At 43.7% G+C, this 15,972-nt stretch overlaps 2 protein-coding genes across 7 annotated transcripts in view; one reads left to right on the top strand and one right to left on the bottom strand.

Annotated features, from left to right (window-relative positions):
* LOC139538436 (coiled-coil domain-containing protein 148-like) overlaps nucleotides 1-11,860 on the bottom strand; it is a 74,587-nt gene extending 62,727 nt beyond the window's left edge. The window contains exon 1 of the mRNA XM_071340454.1: nucleotides 11,697-11,860. Within this exon, the coding sequence (XP_071196555.1) occupies nucleotides 11,697-11,767 (71 nt within the window). The 5' untranslated portion in view covers nucleotides 11,768-11,860. The remainder of the gene's footprint in view (nucleotides 1-11,696) is intronic.
* Nucleotides 1-15,972, top strand: part of LOC139538435 (plakophilin-4-like) — a 143,787-nt gene that overhangs the window by 14,554 nt on the left and 113,261 nt on the right. For 3 of the 6 annotated variants that reach the window (XM_071340448.1, XM_071340449.1, XM_071340450.1), the window contains exon 2: nucleotides 10,128-10,267. In XM_071340448.1, coding sequence (XP_071196549.1) covers nucleotides 10,128-10,267 — 140 coding nt within the window. Of the gene's footprint in view, nucleotides 1-3,166; nucleotides 3,351-6,551; nucleotides 6,700-10,127; nucleotides 10,268-11,973; nucleotides 12,476-15,972 lie in introns of those variants that run through there. The other 3 variants (XM_071340452.1, XM_071340451.1, XM_071340453.1) reach the window with 3 other exon arrangements.

Raw genomic sequence — 15,972 nt, forward strand, 5'->3', positions numbered from 1 at the left:
ATCGCCCCCACTATATAGTAGTACATTCCACAATGAAATGTGCTCATGAGAGAAAGCACACACACACACACACACACACACACACACACACACACACACACACACACACACACACACACACACACACACACACACACACACACACACAGATGGAAGTGTGAGTGACTGTAATTGTTGCCGCTGTCATCCCCCTTATTTCCCCATCTGCTGTGTGAACCTACAAGGATGCCCTGTTGATGAATAGGCAGGCAGCTAAGCTAAAGCTAATGCTGTCCTTACCAGTGGTGTGATTGATCATTCAGTTGAGGACAGTGAAGGCAGTTCATCGGCTGCTTTAATCAGTCTTAAGCGGAAGAAGCAGCCGAGGTGCTGAGCACGCTCGGTAATTCACTCCAGACAGGTTGCATTGTGGGAGCCAGAACACTGCCAATAGTGGCCAATTGTTATGCTAATGCATTTTTTACATCCTATTTGTTTCCCGTCATTTCGATCATGTATTTCTCGCTGGTCCTCTCCATAAAATCTATCACATTTCTACCGTTCACATTGAAATGTGGGAACGACCTGATATGGTAGAAATTGAAAAGCAACAGCTATGGGTGTGAGGCAGAATAGAATGGAAAGTGATTCAACTGATTTATTTCCGCTTTTCTGTCTGAAAGAATAAATAACTTTCAGTGCGGCCCTGATCACCATTTAATTCCCCTTCTTTATGAACCGCCGTGAATACCCGTGAATACACGAGGCACTCAGAATTACGTGGAGTGTTACTTTTGTTTTGCTGCTGTTTTTGCTTCAGCAAATGAGCCTGTCGTGTTCACTCTTGTGGAGAAAATCAGATCATTCATCTTGTATTCAGCTCTGCCAGGGAGAATCCTCAGTTGACTTTTGTGTTCTGTCTCAGTGTGTGGCCACCGTTTCACTTCTTCAGAGAGCTAACCAGCCTACAGAGCCGACGGAAAGGTTGTGATTCTTGAGGGTTTGCAGCTGACTCCATTTGACATGAAGGGGCATGTTTATGCTCCGTTCCCCTTTAAAGTCGTCTTTCGGTGGGCGTCATCAATCAGAGCGTAATTTATGCCCCCACTCTGTCACAACATGTTACTGATGACATGTTTCAAAACGCTGATGAGCCATTTGGATCAGTCTCTCAGTGAGGCTTGAGGATGCGTTCTCAATGGCACCCTATTCCTTATATAGTAGGGCCGGAACAATACCAGTATTGCGATACTGGTATTGTGACAAGGAAACAAAACACAAAGTGGATTCCACTTCTTTAGGAAAACAGCCCTAATGTTGGAAACTAACATGTTGTCATCCAGCATTTATTTCTATATTTATTTATAGCGCACACAGTATTTTACCTACAGCAGGTTTGTGTTTTCATTGTTGCCATGGGATACTGGCACACAGCCCTACTACAGTATATAGCGCACCAGAGCACAATAGGCTATGGTCAAAAGTAGTGCACTATAAACTAGAGGTCGACCGATTAATCGGAACGGCTGATTAATTTTGGCCGATTTCAAGTTTTCATAACAATCGGAAATCGGTATTTTTTGTTTTTTACACCTTTATTTAACTAGGCAAGTCAGTTAAGAACACATTCTTATTTTCAATGACGGCATAGGAACGGTGGGTTAACTGTCTTGATCAGGGGCAGAACAACAGATTTTTACCTTGTCAGCTCGGGGATTCAACCTTGCAACCTTACGGTTAACTAGTCCAATGCTCTAACCACCTGCTTTACATTGCACTCCACGAGGAGCCTGCCTGTTACGCGAATGCAGTAAGAAGCCACGGTAAGTTGCTAGCTAGCATTAAACTTATCTTATAAAAAACAATCAATCAATCAATCATAATCACAAGTTAACTACATATGGTTGATGATATTACTAGTTTATCTTGCGTGTCCTGCGTTGCATATAATCGATGCGGTGCGCATTCGCGAAACAGGACTGTCGTTGCTCCAACGTGTACCTAACCATAAACATCAATGTCTTTCTTAAAATCAATACACAGAAGTATATATTTTTAAACCTGCATATTTAGCTAAAAGACATCCAGGTTAGCAGGCAATATTAACCAGGTGAAATTGTGTCACTTCTCTTGCTGTTTATGACTTCAAGCCTATCAACTCCCGAGATTAGGCTGGTGTAACCGATGTGAAATGGCTAGCTAGTTAGCGGGGTGCGTGCTAATAGCGTTTCAAACGTCACTCGCTCTGAGACTTGGAGTAGTTGTTCCCCTTGCTCTGCATGGGTAACGCTGCTTCGAGGGTGGCTGTTGTCGATGTGTTCCTGGTTCGAGCCCAGGTAGGAGCGAGGAAAAGGACGGAAGCTATACTGTTACACTGGCAATACTAAAGTGCCTATAAGAACATCCAATAGTTAAAGGTATATGAAATACAAATGGTATAGAGAGAAATAGTCCTATAATAACTACAACCTAAAACGTCTTACCTGGGAATATTGAAGACTCATGTTAAAAGGAACCACCAGCTTTCATATGTTCTCATGTTCTGAGCAAGGAACTTAAACGTTAGCTTTCTTACATGGTACATATTGCACTTCTACTTTCTTCTCCAACACTTTGTTTTTGCATTATTTAAACCAAATTGAACATGTTTCATTATTTATTTGAGGCTAAATTGATTTTATTGATGTATTATATTAAGTTAAAATAAGTGTTCATTCAGTATTGTTGTAATTGTCATTATTACAAATACATATATTTTTTTTAATCGGCCGATTAATCGGTATCGGCTTTTTTTGGTCCTCCAATAATCGGTATCGGCGTTGAAAAATCATAATCGGTTGACCTCTACTATAAACAGAATAGGGTGCCATTTGGAATGAACAGAACAGAAGGAAGTTCCTCATAGAATGACCACTCATAGTCCTGTTTGCAATGTTGCACGCTGTAGACATGTATAAAATGCTTGCGCATGAAGTCATCCACTTCGAATGGTGAGTCGCTTTGGCTGAAGGAATTTCATTGGAAGAGGGCTATCTGTGTTATAAGTTGAGTGTTGTATGAACTGCTTTAGGCTGATCTGGTATGACTGTGTTTCCTGCCTGACTCCTGGCTTATCTTGAGCCAAGCCCATCCCTGTATGCACACGCTCAGATTGGCCGGGAGTGAGTTAGTTGTTGCAACATTTGTAGGATATGATTCAAGGAGGTGTGAGGCAGACAGAACATCTATAACATCCTCTGAAGATGTCCTCCCTCATTTGAAATCCCTTTCAAGTCATCCTATTGAGTGGGATGACTTGTGACTCAAGGTCTCAGCTTCTCCACACGGATAGCCTCTGACTTTTATTAAGTCCCACATCACCACGTCAAGAGGTAGGTTTTACTTCTACCTCTGGTCTCTTAGGCTGTCCCCATAGGAGAATCGTTTTTGGTTCCAGGTAGAACCCTTTTTGGTTCCAGGTAGAACTCTTTAGGGTTCCATGCAGAACCCTCTGTGCAAAGAACGCAAAAGAGTTCTACCTTGAACCAAAAAGGATTCTACCTGTAACCAATAAGGGTTCTTCAAAGGGTTACCTACCGGGACAGATGAAGAACCCTTTTAGGTTCTAGCACCTTTTTTTTCGAAGGGTGTGCGTTACATTGTGTGAATGTGTATACACTATTATTATATTATTGATCTGCGTGTGCATGCGTGAGAGTGTGTGTGTGTGTGTTTGTGTGTATATGTGTGTGTGTGTGTGTGTGTGTGTGTGTGTGTGTGTGTACGAGTGTGTGTGTGTCTACATACTGCAGATGCATGCCGCGGCATGTACGTGTGTGCGCATGCATACGTGCATACGTGCGTTATGCATGCGGCGTGTGTGTGTGTGTTCGAGACGAGCTCCAGCGCGTGCTGAGATTACATTCCTTAGCTTTTGGGGTGTGTCAAACAGAGTAAAGCGTTTTCAGCTGTCGAGCCTGTTCAGCTCAACAGAAAGTCACATGTTTAGGGATCCAATAGTAGCCTTGTGTGTTCCGCTGTCAAAGAAAGCATCAGGTATGTACACACACATGACTCTCTTTGCCATCCTCTTGAATCTTTGATGTGAGGTAAACGTCAGAATTCGTAAGTCATTTTACTGGGAGATTTTCAAAGGAAATTGAATGACACAGAATTGGCTCAGCAGGGTATTTTTGTGCTCTAGGGCCTATGTTGTGAAGCATTTGTGGAGCACTTGAACTTGTTTGTGTACAACACATGCTTTAAAAAAACAGATGACTGTAGATCTGGCTATCTAAGCATGTGTGTTTTGTCTGCGTAATAGTTTGTGCTGGGGCTTTCAGAATACGTCTTTGACAACTACTTGGTAAGAAATATGTTGCAGTCTTGCTATAGCCTGGATAAATGCTTTATTTTGGCCCGACATACAATTATAATGAACGTCTTTGTTCTTTCTGGGGGGTTTCTTTATCAGTGCTGAAATATGGCATCAGCCTCACTTCCTGAAGTCTGAAAAGGCAATCCGAGACCATTAATATCACTTTTATTTAGCTAAGTCAATATGCTATTTGAAAGAGGCAATTAAGCATTGTGGGTCTTTTGGGACATTACTGCGGCTGCTTTGTGCTGTGTAATGGAGGTCTCTTCATGTTCCGTGCTGGCCTGGCTGGCGGGTCATTGCACATGGCTAAGGCACCAATCAGTGGCTTATAGAGGAGTTAATTATGCCTTTTTTTCTCCCTTGTCCTCACGCCGGCTTAAGGAGTCCAGAGGAACGAATGATAGGGGGGGCCAAGAGTTTTAATGGAACGTTAAACTTGGACCAATACACCACTTCTTAGGCCTCCTGCATAGTGTACTATATGCGTGAGTTTTTTTTTGCCTTCTTGCTGGTCCAACTAGCACCCTTATGGGAAAAACCACATGAATGTCAGGTGATCAAATGAATGTGATAACGTGTAAAGCAACAAGTGGTGGCGTGAAACTACACATGTGAAAACATGTCACCGCATGTGAAGTGTTCCAAAAACATGTGAAATTCCCCTTGAAATCATGTGGCTTTCCACATGTGAAATCATGTGGTTTTTCTGTAAGGGACAGATAGAGACAGATATTTAACTTAGACAGATGGGGGTTTCCATAGAAGTTTAAACACCTTACCTAATTTAGTATTGAAAGTAAGGGGAGCACCATATTGTGGTCGGCTTTCATTCCAATTACTGTGAGTAGCTAGCTTGAGGCAGCTCACAACTCTTTACACGGTGTATTTCCCAGGCTTTTAGCTTGAAGACTGCTGCTCTGCTGAGACGTTCTGCCTCTGAAATTCAGGCTGATGTATAATTATATCTGAGCTCTGGTTTTCCCCTCCACGTTTCTTTGTTCAACAAATGTGACCTGGTTCATTTGGGTGTCAGTCCGCCTTATGAAGCCTTCTTCTCCGCAGTTCTTCCCTTCGTTGACTAACGTTCCCATGTGTATTTCGACCCGGTATTTTGACCCAGGTGACTAGAAGGGGGTTGTCTACTGTTTGTAGACGGGTAATGAACGATGAAGGGATACGTCTGTCTGCCACTGTGTTTGAGTTGCTTTTCTGTGCTCCCTGGGGAGGATGCGAGGCAGGAGGCACAGCTTCTATTTCGATTGCGTAATAGAAGCTTAGAAGAGTGGCTGCACTATCAGGTCACTGACTGGACTACTAGACCATGTGACCTGATTGGCGTCGGTGGGAATTACGGCGGGGTCAGGCGAAACGGTTTCTTGCCAGAGATGCTGAGGATTTTAATAGCTTAGGAAAGAGGATTTGGATTTGACTTGTCAAGGCTCCTTGGCCGAGTAGCCAGTTGGTAGCAGGCTAATAGTGTTTACAAATGCTCATTGTTTTGTTGATTCCTTGACCCTTGGGGCACTTCCAGCTCCAGTTTATATCACGTGTCCAGTAGATGGTGGGAAGAGGTCGAATTAGCCCAGTGTTTTGGCCAGAAGAAATGGATAAGCTGACCAGGGGTCAGTTGTGTGCGTAAGTGTGCGTGGGCGCGAGTGTGTCCGTCCCTGTCGTTCTGCCTGTGTAAATAGGGGGATGTCATCTAGGGAAAGCTCTTTACTCCAGACAGATTTATTGTTGCCATGGTGTGTTTTGACTCACACAGAAGGCACAATAATCCTCACTAGATATTGTCACTGAGTCCCACTGGAAGTCCTAATAGTCTGTGTGTTTTATTGACCATGTTTATGTCTTGGGCTTAACCAGAGGAAATGACCAGGTTCATAATGACATGGGCCTGTCTATTTGTTCTGAGTGACTTAACCTGGATCCTGTGAACTCCTCTGGTATTGTCTTGGAGGCATTATCCTAATTACGGTATTTAAAGCCGCGCTGATTGCATTTGACTCCATGTGCATTATGGGTACTTGGCAGGCAGCCTCTAGCTGGGCTTTGAAATTACCAGACGCCAAATAACACCTACAGAGACCTGATGCACAGGAGCTTTTTACAAGCCACTAGTTCATTCAGGTGTTTTTTCTTTTCTTCTCGTCTCGGTTTGAAGGAAAACAACAGAGGTAATCCTGAAGAACCTGCCGGGTCAGCAGCGCCGCTCTAAATACCAGGTAGTAGCAGGAGTAGTGTGCAGCAGAGCTGTTGTATGTACTACACTCTCTGGAGCCTGATCTGGGCGCAGCCGAGAACCCCGAGCTGAGAGGAGTTAAGTAGTCCTGTCCCAGATAGGATGGGGAATTTCAGAGGTAAGCTAAGATACAAATCATAATTTTCCTTTTGCTTTAGGGGACCGCAGATTTGGTTTTTTTCACTCTGCTCAGTGAGCAGTTTCCCAACCTTTAATTTCTTTTCAAGGAAATGTGTCATGAGTCATATTGCATTGCCTCAGTCTTCCTGCGTATCACTCTGAATTTATGGCGTTGGCTTTGGTTGTACTCATCTGTTTATTGGAGAGTTATGTTACATGTTCTCCGTAAAAAGTAATACTATTAATTTTAAGAGCGCTCCTGCATGTAAAGTGCATTCTGAAAGTATTCAGACCCCTTCACTTTTTCTACATTTTATTATGTTACAGCCTTATTCTAAAATTGATTAAATCGTTCCCCCCCCCCTCTTTAATCTACACACAATACCCCATAATGACAAAGCAAAAACAGGTTTTAATACATTTTGTATAAAAAAATTAAAAACTGATATCACATTTACATAAGTACTTAGACCCTTTACTCAGTACTTTGTTGAAGCACCTTTGGGAGCGATTACAGCCTCAAGTCTGATTGGGTATGACACTACAAGCTTGGCACACCTGTATTTGGGGAGTTTCTCTAATTCTTCTTTGCAGATCCTCTCATGCTCTGCACAGCTATTTTCAGGTCTCTCCAGAGATGTTTGAACGGGTTCAATTCCGGGCTCTGGCTGGGCCACTCAAGGACATTCAGATACTTGTCCCAAAGCCACTCCTGCATTATCTTCGCTGTGTGCTTAGGGTTGTTGTACTGTTGGAAGGTGAACCTTCGCCCCAGTCTAAGGTCCTGAGCGCTCTGGAGCAGGTTTTCATCAAGGATCTCTCTACTTTGTATCCTTTCATCTTTCCCTCGATCCTGACTAGTCTCTCAGTCCCTGCCGCTGAAAAACATCCCCACAGCATGATGCAGCCACCACCATACTTCCCCGTAAGGATGGTATTGGCCAGGTGATGAGCGGTGCCTGGTTCCTCCAAATGTGACACTTGGCATTCAGGCCAAAAAGTTCAATCTTGGTTTCATCAGACCAGAGAATCTTGTTTTTCATGGTCTGAGAGTCCTTTAGGTGCCTTTTGGCAAACTCCAAGCGGGCTGTCATGTGCCTTTTACTAAGGAGTGGCTTCCGTCTGGCCTCTCTACCATAAAGGCCTGATTGTCAGAGTTCTGCAGAGATGGTTGTCCTTCTGGAAGGTTCTCCCATCTCCACAGAGGAACTTTGGAGCTCTGTCAGAGTGACCATCGGGTTCTTGGTCACCTCCCTGACCAAGGCCCTTCTCCCCCCCGATTGCTCAAGAAGAGTCTTGGTGCTTCCAGATTTCTTCCATTTAAGAATGATGGAGGCCACTGTGTTCTTGGAGACTTTCACTGCTGCATAAATGTTTTGGTACCCTTCCCCAGATCTGTGCATCGACACAATCCTGTCTCGGAGCTCTTCAGACAATTGCTTTGACCTCATAGCTTGTTTTTTTCTCTGACACGCACTGTCAACTGTGGGACCTTATATGTGTGTGCCTTTCCAAATCATGTCCAGTCAATTGACCAATCAACATCTCTATGGAAACAGGATGCACCTGAGCTCAATTACGAATCTCATAGCAAAGAGTCTGAATACTTCTGTAAATAAGGTATTTCTGTTTTTTATTTGTAATACATTTGCAAAAATTTCTAAAAACCTGTTTTTGCTTTGTCATTATGGGGTATTGTGTGTAGATTGACAAGAAAAATATATAATTTAATCAATTTTAGAATATGGCTGAAAAAGTGATGGCGTCTGAATAGTTTTCGAATGCACTGTACATGCACAAAGGCCATTCCAGATACTTTGTCTGTGGTGACAAAAGCAGACTTGTTTTTCTCACTGACAGGGACATGCTAGCTGAATGGCATTCTCTCTAATCCTTCCATAGTATAGGGTTTCAACAGAAACCGACTGTGAGCCCTGACTACTCTTGCTGGGTTGGCCTCTTCTGCCAGTTAAAAAAAAATTCCCGGACAATGCTGTCTTTTTTCTGCTCTTGTTTTTGTAACCGTCTTGACTCGGGGAGCAGGGAGAAGGAGCACACTCAAATTGAAACTGCAACTCTCTAGTTTCTTGTCACTGCTCTATTTCATAGAAAGTAATGACAAGAGATTCTCCTTGAGACAAAAGAGTGTGTAACAACTAGTACATTCCACATTGCAAAGTATCTGTAACCCTGCTAACAACATGCCTGCTTGTAGTAATATCCCATGTCTGCCTCCCAATAACCAGACACGTGATCCGATCAGCTGTCACCATGAAATACTCACGCCTCTGTGTGGTGACAACATCCTAGAATACCACGGGGTCACATATCGGCCGAATGTCTGGGGGACCTCCCACACGTACCAGGGCTAGCCTGGCAAGTGTTCGCAGGACAGGATCTTCCCATCCAGGGCCTGTCTGTCTCTACTGTAAACAGCCCAGTGGGCCTCTCTGCTGGCTGGCTGGCAGCCTGTGTTAACTGATTCATGTACTCAGTATGTTGTGGTGTGTATGCACCTCCAGTAGTACTGTACTTCATAACTTTAATAGTGTATGGCACTTTTGGCATAATACGCCAGAACGACTCCCAATCACCAGCTGACCACCATAATGAATGAGGTATATTAAAAGAGACAGTTTCATGGAGGTCTTATTGAGTTATGCTGGGAGGGGTGGTGCTCTGGTTGGTGTAAAGATATTGTTTAATGACGCTTTCCAGAAGCCAATATCTGGGCAGAAATTCACCGGCTTCGGCTCTGGCGCTTTACCACCCTGTCTGGCTAACCAGGCTCCTTCAGGTAAATATTAATCAAGAACGGCCTTCCCACACATTCCCCTGGTGGTTGGCCTGTCAACAATTATAATGAAGGCCACAACTACTTGCGCTCTGACTTTTTCATTTCACTCCTGTCACCCAGGAGCGAGGGAAGAAGAAGAATGCGTTATCGCTTCCTTACGCCTGCTGATGTGTGTTTTCCTCTGTGGTGCCGTCGCACGCTCTGGGAATTGTGGGCTTTCTTGGAATTGTGGGAAGTCAAATTTCCTTTTTTGGACACTTGAAGATGTTGTGTGTTTGACACATATCATCACTTAAGTTATTTGTTGCATTAAGGCCATATGGAATTGACTCGCTGGCTGTCTATCTTTGGAATGATCCATCTGGCATGTGTGGGTGTGTTTATGTGTGTGTTAGCCTACTGTTTTAGTATCTTCAGTGAATATATAGCTAGACTGTTTATTAAGTCTGCTTGGTGGGTTCTGTGCACACTTGCGTGCTTGTGTGTCTTATTGTATCTATCTACTGTGCCAATGGTCTTTGGATGGTATGGTCGTGTGTAGTGTGTACGCACCTACACACGTATGTCAACATGTACTGTATGTGTCACGAGGACCATGTTGGGTGACCAGCATGTTTGTGTCCCTACAGGAGGAATGCCAGCTCCTGAGCAGAGCCCAGTGACGGAGGAGGGGCTTCTGCTGACCATCAGAGAGGGAACCCAACACACCAACAGGAACATGGAGGCTGACACCACCGCCAACAACATCCTGGCCTCCGTCAAAGAGCAGGTACAGGAACTTCCAAAACATCTATCATGCTACAATCACTCGAGGAAAGACTATGTGAACATAAATGGTACTGAGGATCTGGCTTTATATTATGAGTACCGATTGATAACGAGCAGCAACAGTTGCTGAGGTTTTTTCTCGCTGGTTATTTGGACAAATCCCGATTTCGCAGGGGTTAGCATCTTACGAAGGGGAGGGGACATTTGGCCCGTACACTTACCCGTAACTTGCCAAGAGAGAGGGTGGAGCTCTTTGTTCTGGTTCCGATCATCATTCTAGCCTCTCTTCTCTTAACATGTACGGACCAAAACCTTAATCGAACATCTGACCGATTACGCAAGACTTTAGTTCTGGGTTACTCAACTTCCATAACATTTCTCAAACTGTATCCCTGCCCATAGTACCCAAAAACACCTGTATCATTCCCTGCCACAGAGCAGGTACACAAACCTCTGTAACACCTCTCACACTGTAACATAGCCCAATAGAAGGTACACAAACCTCTGTAAAACCTCTCACACTGTAACATAGCCCAATAGAAGGTACACAAACCTCTGTAAAACCTCTCACACTGTAACATAGCCCAATAGAAGGTACACAAACCTCTGTAAAACCTCTCACACTGTAACATAGCCCAATAGAAGGTACACAAACCTCTGTAAAACCTCTCACACTGTAACATAGCCCAATAGAAGGTACACAAACCTCTGTAAAACCTCTCACACTGTAACATAGCCCAATAGAAGGTACACAAACCTCTGTAAAACCTCTCACACTGTAACATAGCCCAATAGAAGGTACACAAACCTCTGTAAAACCTCTCACACTGTAACATAGCCCAATAGAAGGTACACAAACCTCTGTAAAACCTCTCACACTGTAACATAGCCCGATAGAAGGTACACAAACCTCTGTAAAACCTCTCACACTGTAACATAGCCCAATAGAAGGTACACAAACCTCTGTAAAACCTCTCACACTGTAACATAGCCCAATAGAAGGTACACACACCTCTGTAAAACCTCTCACACTGTAACATAGCCCAATAGAAGGTACACACACCTCTGTAAAACCTCTCACACTGTAACATAGCCCAATAGAAGGTACACAAACCTCTGTAAAACCTCTCACACTGTAACATAGCCCGATAGAAGGTACACAAACCTCTGTAAAACCTACCATATTGCACCACTGCTAAAGAGTAGGTACAGTCAGGCTGTACTTTATCCCTGCACTCTTAGACACACCCACCCTGTATCAACAATGGTACTATCTCGTTTACCTCGTGCGAGCTGGCCCAGATTACTGTAGAAAGGGCCTTGTCAAGAGGTTGTTGTTTTTACCATGACATTTATCACAAGACTCTTCACAACACACAGCTAACAAGCTCAGAATGCTTTGTCCTTTGACCATTAGCACTCAGTCCTACCTGGCGGTAGGTAGGAACCGGGGACTAAGTTGTGTCCGGCGGTGCTGCGTGTCCACAATCAAGAGATCCATCTAGTGCAAACAGAGAGATTAGCCATCTGTGTAAGGACACGCTCTGACTCACAGACCTCCCTCTGCTGCTCCCTCGCTCTCTCCCTTCCTCCCTGGCAGCGCTTCACACTCCCATTGTTTACCCAAGTCAACAGGAAGGAGAGTTCCATTGGAGAGCACCTGTCGATGTCACTTCCTTTCCCCAGAGTGCTCATCTGCTCTGCCGCTCCTCCTCAGGCTTAGTCAGGACAAGAAGGCAGTAAGTGAGGCAGGGAGAGAGAAAGAGGGAGAGAGAAAGAAAGAGAGAGAAAGAGAGAGAGAAAGAGAGAGAAAGAAAGTGACGGAGGGAGAGAGAGGAGAGGAAGAGAATGACGGAGAGGAGGAGAGAGAGAGAGAGGAAGAGAGAGTAGCCATAGAGAGTTCTGTACTTTAAAAGGCTGGATGGAGACATGCCTCGGAGGCAATTCTTGTTTGGGATTTGGGAGAGCGTAAATTAATCCGTCCTCAGTGTTTAAAGGGAGTTGGAGAGAGAGACAGAGGGAGGGAGGGAAAGGAGGAGGAAACCGGGTGCCTTGTGGAGGTCACCGTTGTTGCTGGGGTTGTAGTTATTTTCCTGGTTCTACACGAGTCTTTCCTGTGATTGTGAGGAAGCAGACCTTCGAGGGATCCTGCCTGGTTTAAACATGCTAACCTGTGCCTGTGGACAGGCTTATGACGAGTGCTTGCATGGTGAGTCAGTATGCTAACCCCCCCCCTCTATATTTCTGTTAAAACTTCTCCATGTACGTCTTCACCTTGCTCTGCCCAATGCCCAAACAAGGACAGGCTGGCCAGGATTTCTTTGATTGCGTTCTCTGTTCATTGTGGAGTTGTGCCTCCTCCGCTCCTGACTGCTAATGAGCCAGAGATTGTTTGATGTTAATGTCAGGGTTTTCAGACTGGAACTGCTAGTTATTCCCGGACCTCGTCCCAAATGGCACCCTATTCGCTATGTAGTGCACTCCTTTTGACCAGAGCCAATCGCGCACTACATTGGAAACGGTACTATTTGGGACGCTGTCTGGCTTTGCTGCTCCCTCTTTAGTCTTTACTGTTCTCTGACCCACTATCTGTGTGACACCTCCATAATGGCTTATTACAGCCACCATTTCAGCTTATTACAGCCACCATTTCATCGTATTACAGCCACCATTTTTTTGCTCTTTCACACTCATCTCACTCAGAGACTTTGGGAGTTTTATTTCTTCACTCCTTAAGACCTCGAAAGGTTTTTGAAATTAACTTTACTCTCTGGCCGTTACCGAATAGCCATACTTGCGTCCTAAATATTAGGCCATTTGAGGATGCGAAAGAATTAAGTTTAATAGCATGCAACATTTAAAAAAATCAAGTATACTTTAAATACTCTTTTCTGCTTTGACAACAGCTGATTAATAATGTATGGGGATGCGCTTCCGAAATCAACGAATAACGGGAAACAAAGTTCTCTTCAAGTAGCCAAACAATAGCGAAGCTTCTGTGGTGGTGTTCAATTGCAAGCTAAGTATTTTTTGTTCTCCTTAATCACGAGAATTGCATCTTTGAAAACAGAAGTCTTTTTTTAAAGTGGGTTTCTGTTTTCTCATTGAAAAGTGTTTCTTGTTCTCTTCGCCCTCGTCAGCGCTTTTAAACTAAATCTTTCGATTTCTGAATGTGTCGGCACCGGAGATTCGGAATGTGGATAATGGTTTTGATGTGAGCCATGACCAGCCTTTCAAAGCACTTCATGGCTACAGACGTGAGTGCTACGGATCGGTAATCATTTAGTCAGGTTACCTTAGTGTTCTTGGGCACAGGGACTATGGTGGTCTGCTTGAAACATGTTGGCTACAGTATACAGTATAAATCAAATGTGATAGTCTGCCTATAACCAGCCTGAGTAGGCCTATAACTGCATTCCTATTCTATTCAGAGTTTAGAGAAATGAATCAGTTACACAGGTGGGCCCAGGTGACAATAGATTTGTAAAAAGTTTACCTTGACTTGGAAGAGTTCCAGTGTTGTGTTGGATAGTCATAGCCAGCTAGCTAACATTTGAGCCTGGTGTTTGAGTAGACTAAACTAGCTAGCTGCATTTGCTAACTAAGTGAAAGTGAAAAAAAGCTCTCTCCCTCATTCTCTCTCTCTCTTTGAGTCATCTACTCATCACATTTTATGCACTTCAGTGCTAACTTGCTGTAGCTTATGCTTTCAGCACTAGATTCATTCGCTGATCCTTTGATTGGGTGGACAACATGTCAGTTCATGCAGCAAGAGCTCTGATAGGTTGGACGACATCCTCCGGAAGTTGTGTACGTTTATAGAAGGGGGTGAGAACCACGAACCTCCTAGGTTTTGTATGGAAGTCAATGTACACAGAGGAGGACAGAAGCTAGCTGTCCTCCGCCTAAACCATGGTGCTACCCTACAGAGTGCTGTTGAGGCAACTGTAGACCTTCATTGCAAAACATTGTGTTTTAATCAATTGTTTGGTAACATGTGAATATATTTAGTATAGTTTCATTTAAAAAGGATAACTTTTTAAATGTTTTAATATTTTTATGAAATTCACTTAGGATGATGGTCCTCCTCCACCATACCCTAGTATGGTATTCAGACATGGCCTCTCTCTCTAATATTTATTATCTTACTATAATTTCATTTAGCTGAGCAGGTGTTTTTGTATATAATCTAAGACCTACTTTCTTATCAATTTCTTCTGAAGTGGAATGAAGCTGGAGACTGGAGGGAAGCCACATAATGGCACTCAGCCAGTCATCTTCTCATTTTCTGTGAATTCAGCAAAAACCCTATGTTTCTTTAATGCTTTTTCTGCCACATTAGCAAGGTTATCCCTATGAACTGAGCACTGGAGCGCTGCATTGTGGGCTTAAGACAATAACACAGTGAATCATCACAGTGAAATGTGAGCCTTTTCTTCTCAATGCGAAAGCTTAGGCTACCCTTAAGTTCGTAAAGGCAACATGGAAAAGGTGGGAGAATGTGTGAGAAGAGAAGAAAAGTGTACTCCTACTCTCAATCTGATGTGCGGGGAAAGTTGGCTGATTCAGAGTAACCCTCTACTAGGGACGTTGTTGTACACGGCTGAAGGGTCCAATATGCCCTGCAATAACGAAAGGCAGGAAAAGAGGAGGAAGTCGCTGTATGCTTTCATCCAGACTCCTCCTCTCCGGAGCGGCCTAGTTTATGACTTAATCACCTCAGCCTGGCCTGGCCTGGGTGACACTGGGTGTAACTAAGTCAACAACCCAAGAGGAATTCTTTTAGCTGTAATGTAGCCTAGCCTAGCCGTTTCCAACAGGGACTATTTGAAGCTGCTGTCTAAAGGCGTACGCGTGCTTCAGTTCGGCTGGTTCCTAGCCGAACTAAACGAGTGTGCTCGCATACTCCCTTAACAGACCTTCACGTTACAAATGTGTAAAAAGCGGCAATATTAATGCCCATAATTTTGAAATGGATGTTTGACGAGAATTTGTACACATACTTTTGGTCATGAAGTATATATATATATATATATGTATATACATGTATGTGTGTTTGTATATAAAGAGACGGATCTAGATTCAAATATCTCTTTCTACACAACATACCCCCCTCTGAGTGGTACAGTGTAAAGACAAGAGCTCTCCCACACCACATGTCCCTGCAATAATTATCTTAATACCAGTAGACAGTATTTTTGCTCTGTTAGCCAATTTGAAAATGAGAGGCTTTTAAAATATCCACACATTTGTCAATCATTGCATTAATCAAGTGTTCAGTACTATGTGCAATAGTGATTTAGATGAGAAGCTCCTCTAAGGGTTGTGGTGCCATTCACAGCAGACAAGGAGGCAGTTGAGCTGAGCATGCATTTTAATGCTCCCTCCCTCCCAATTCAATTCAAGGGGCTTTATTGGCATGGGAAACATATGTTAACATTGCCAAAGCAAGTGAAGTAGATAATATACAAAAGTGAAATAAACAATAAAAATGAACTGTAAACATCACACTCACAGAAGTTTCTCAGAAGTTTCTCAGAAGTTTCTCAGAAGTTTCTCTCTCTGTCTCTCTTTCTCTCTCTCTCTCTCTCTCTCTCTACCTTCTGATAGGGGTGTAACTCTGAACTGTGTGTGTGGCTGCTAGCCTGCCAACTGTGGGGTACAGTGGTTACGTAACAGCTAGCAGGGGTGTCCAAAATGGCACCC

This window comes from Salvelinus alpinus, chromosome 14, assembly GCF_045679555.1.
Source record: "Salvelinus alpinus chromosome 14, SLU_Salpinus.1, whole genome shotgun sequence".
NCBI classification, from domain to species: Eukaryota; Metazoa; Chordata; class Actinopteri; order Salmoniformes; family Salmonidae; genus Salvelinus; species Salvelinus alpinus.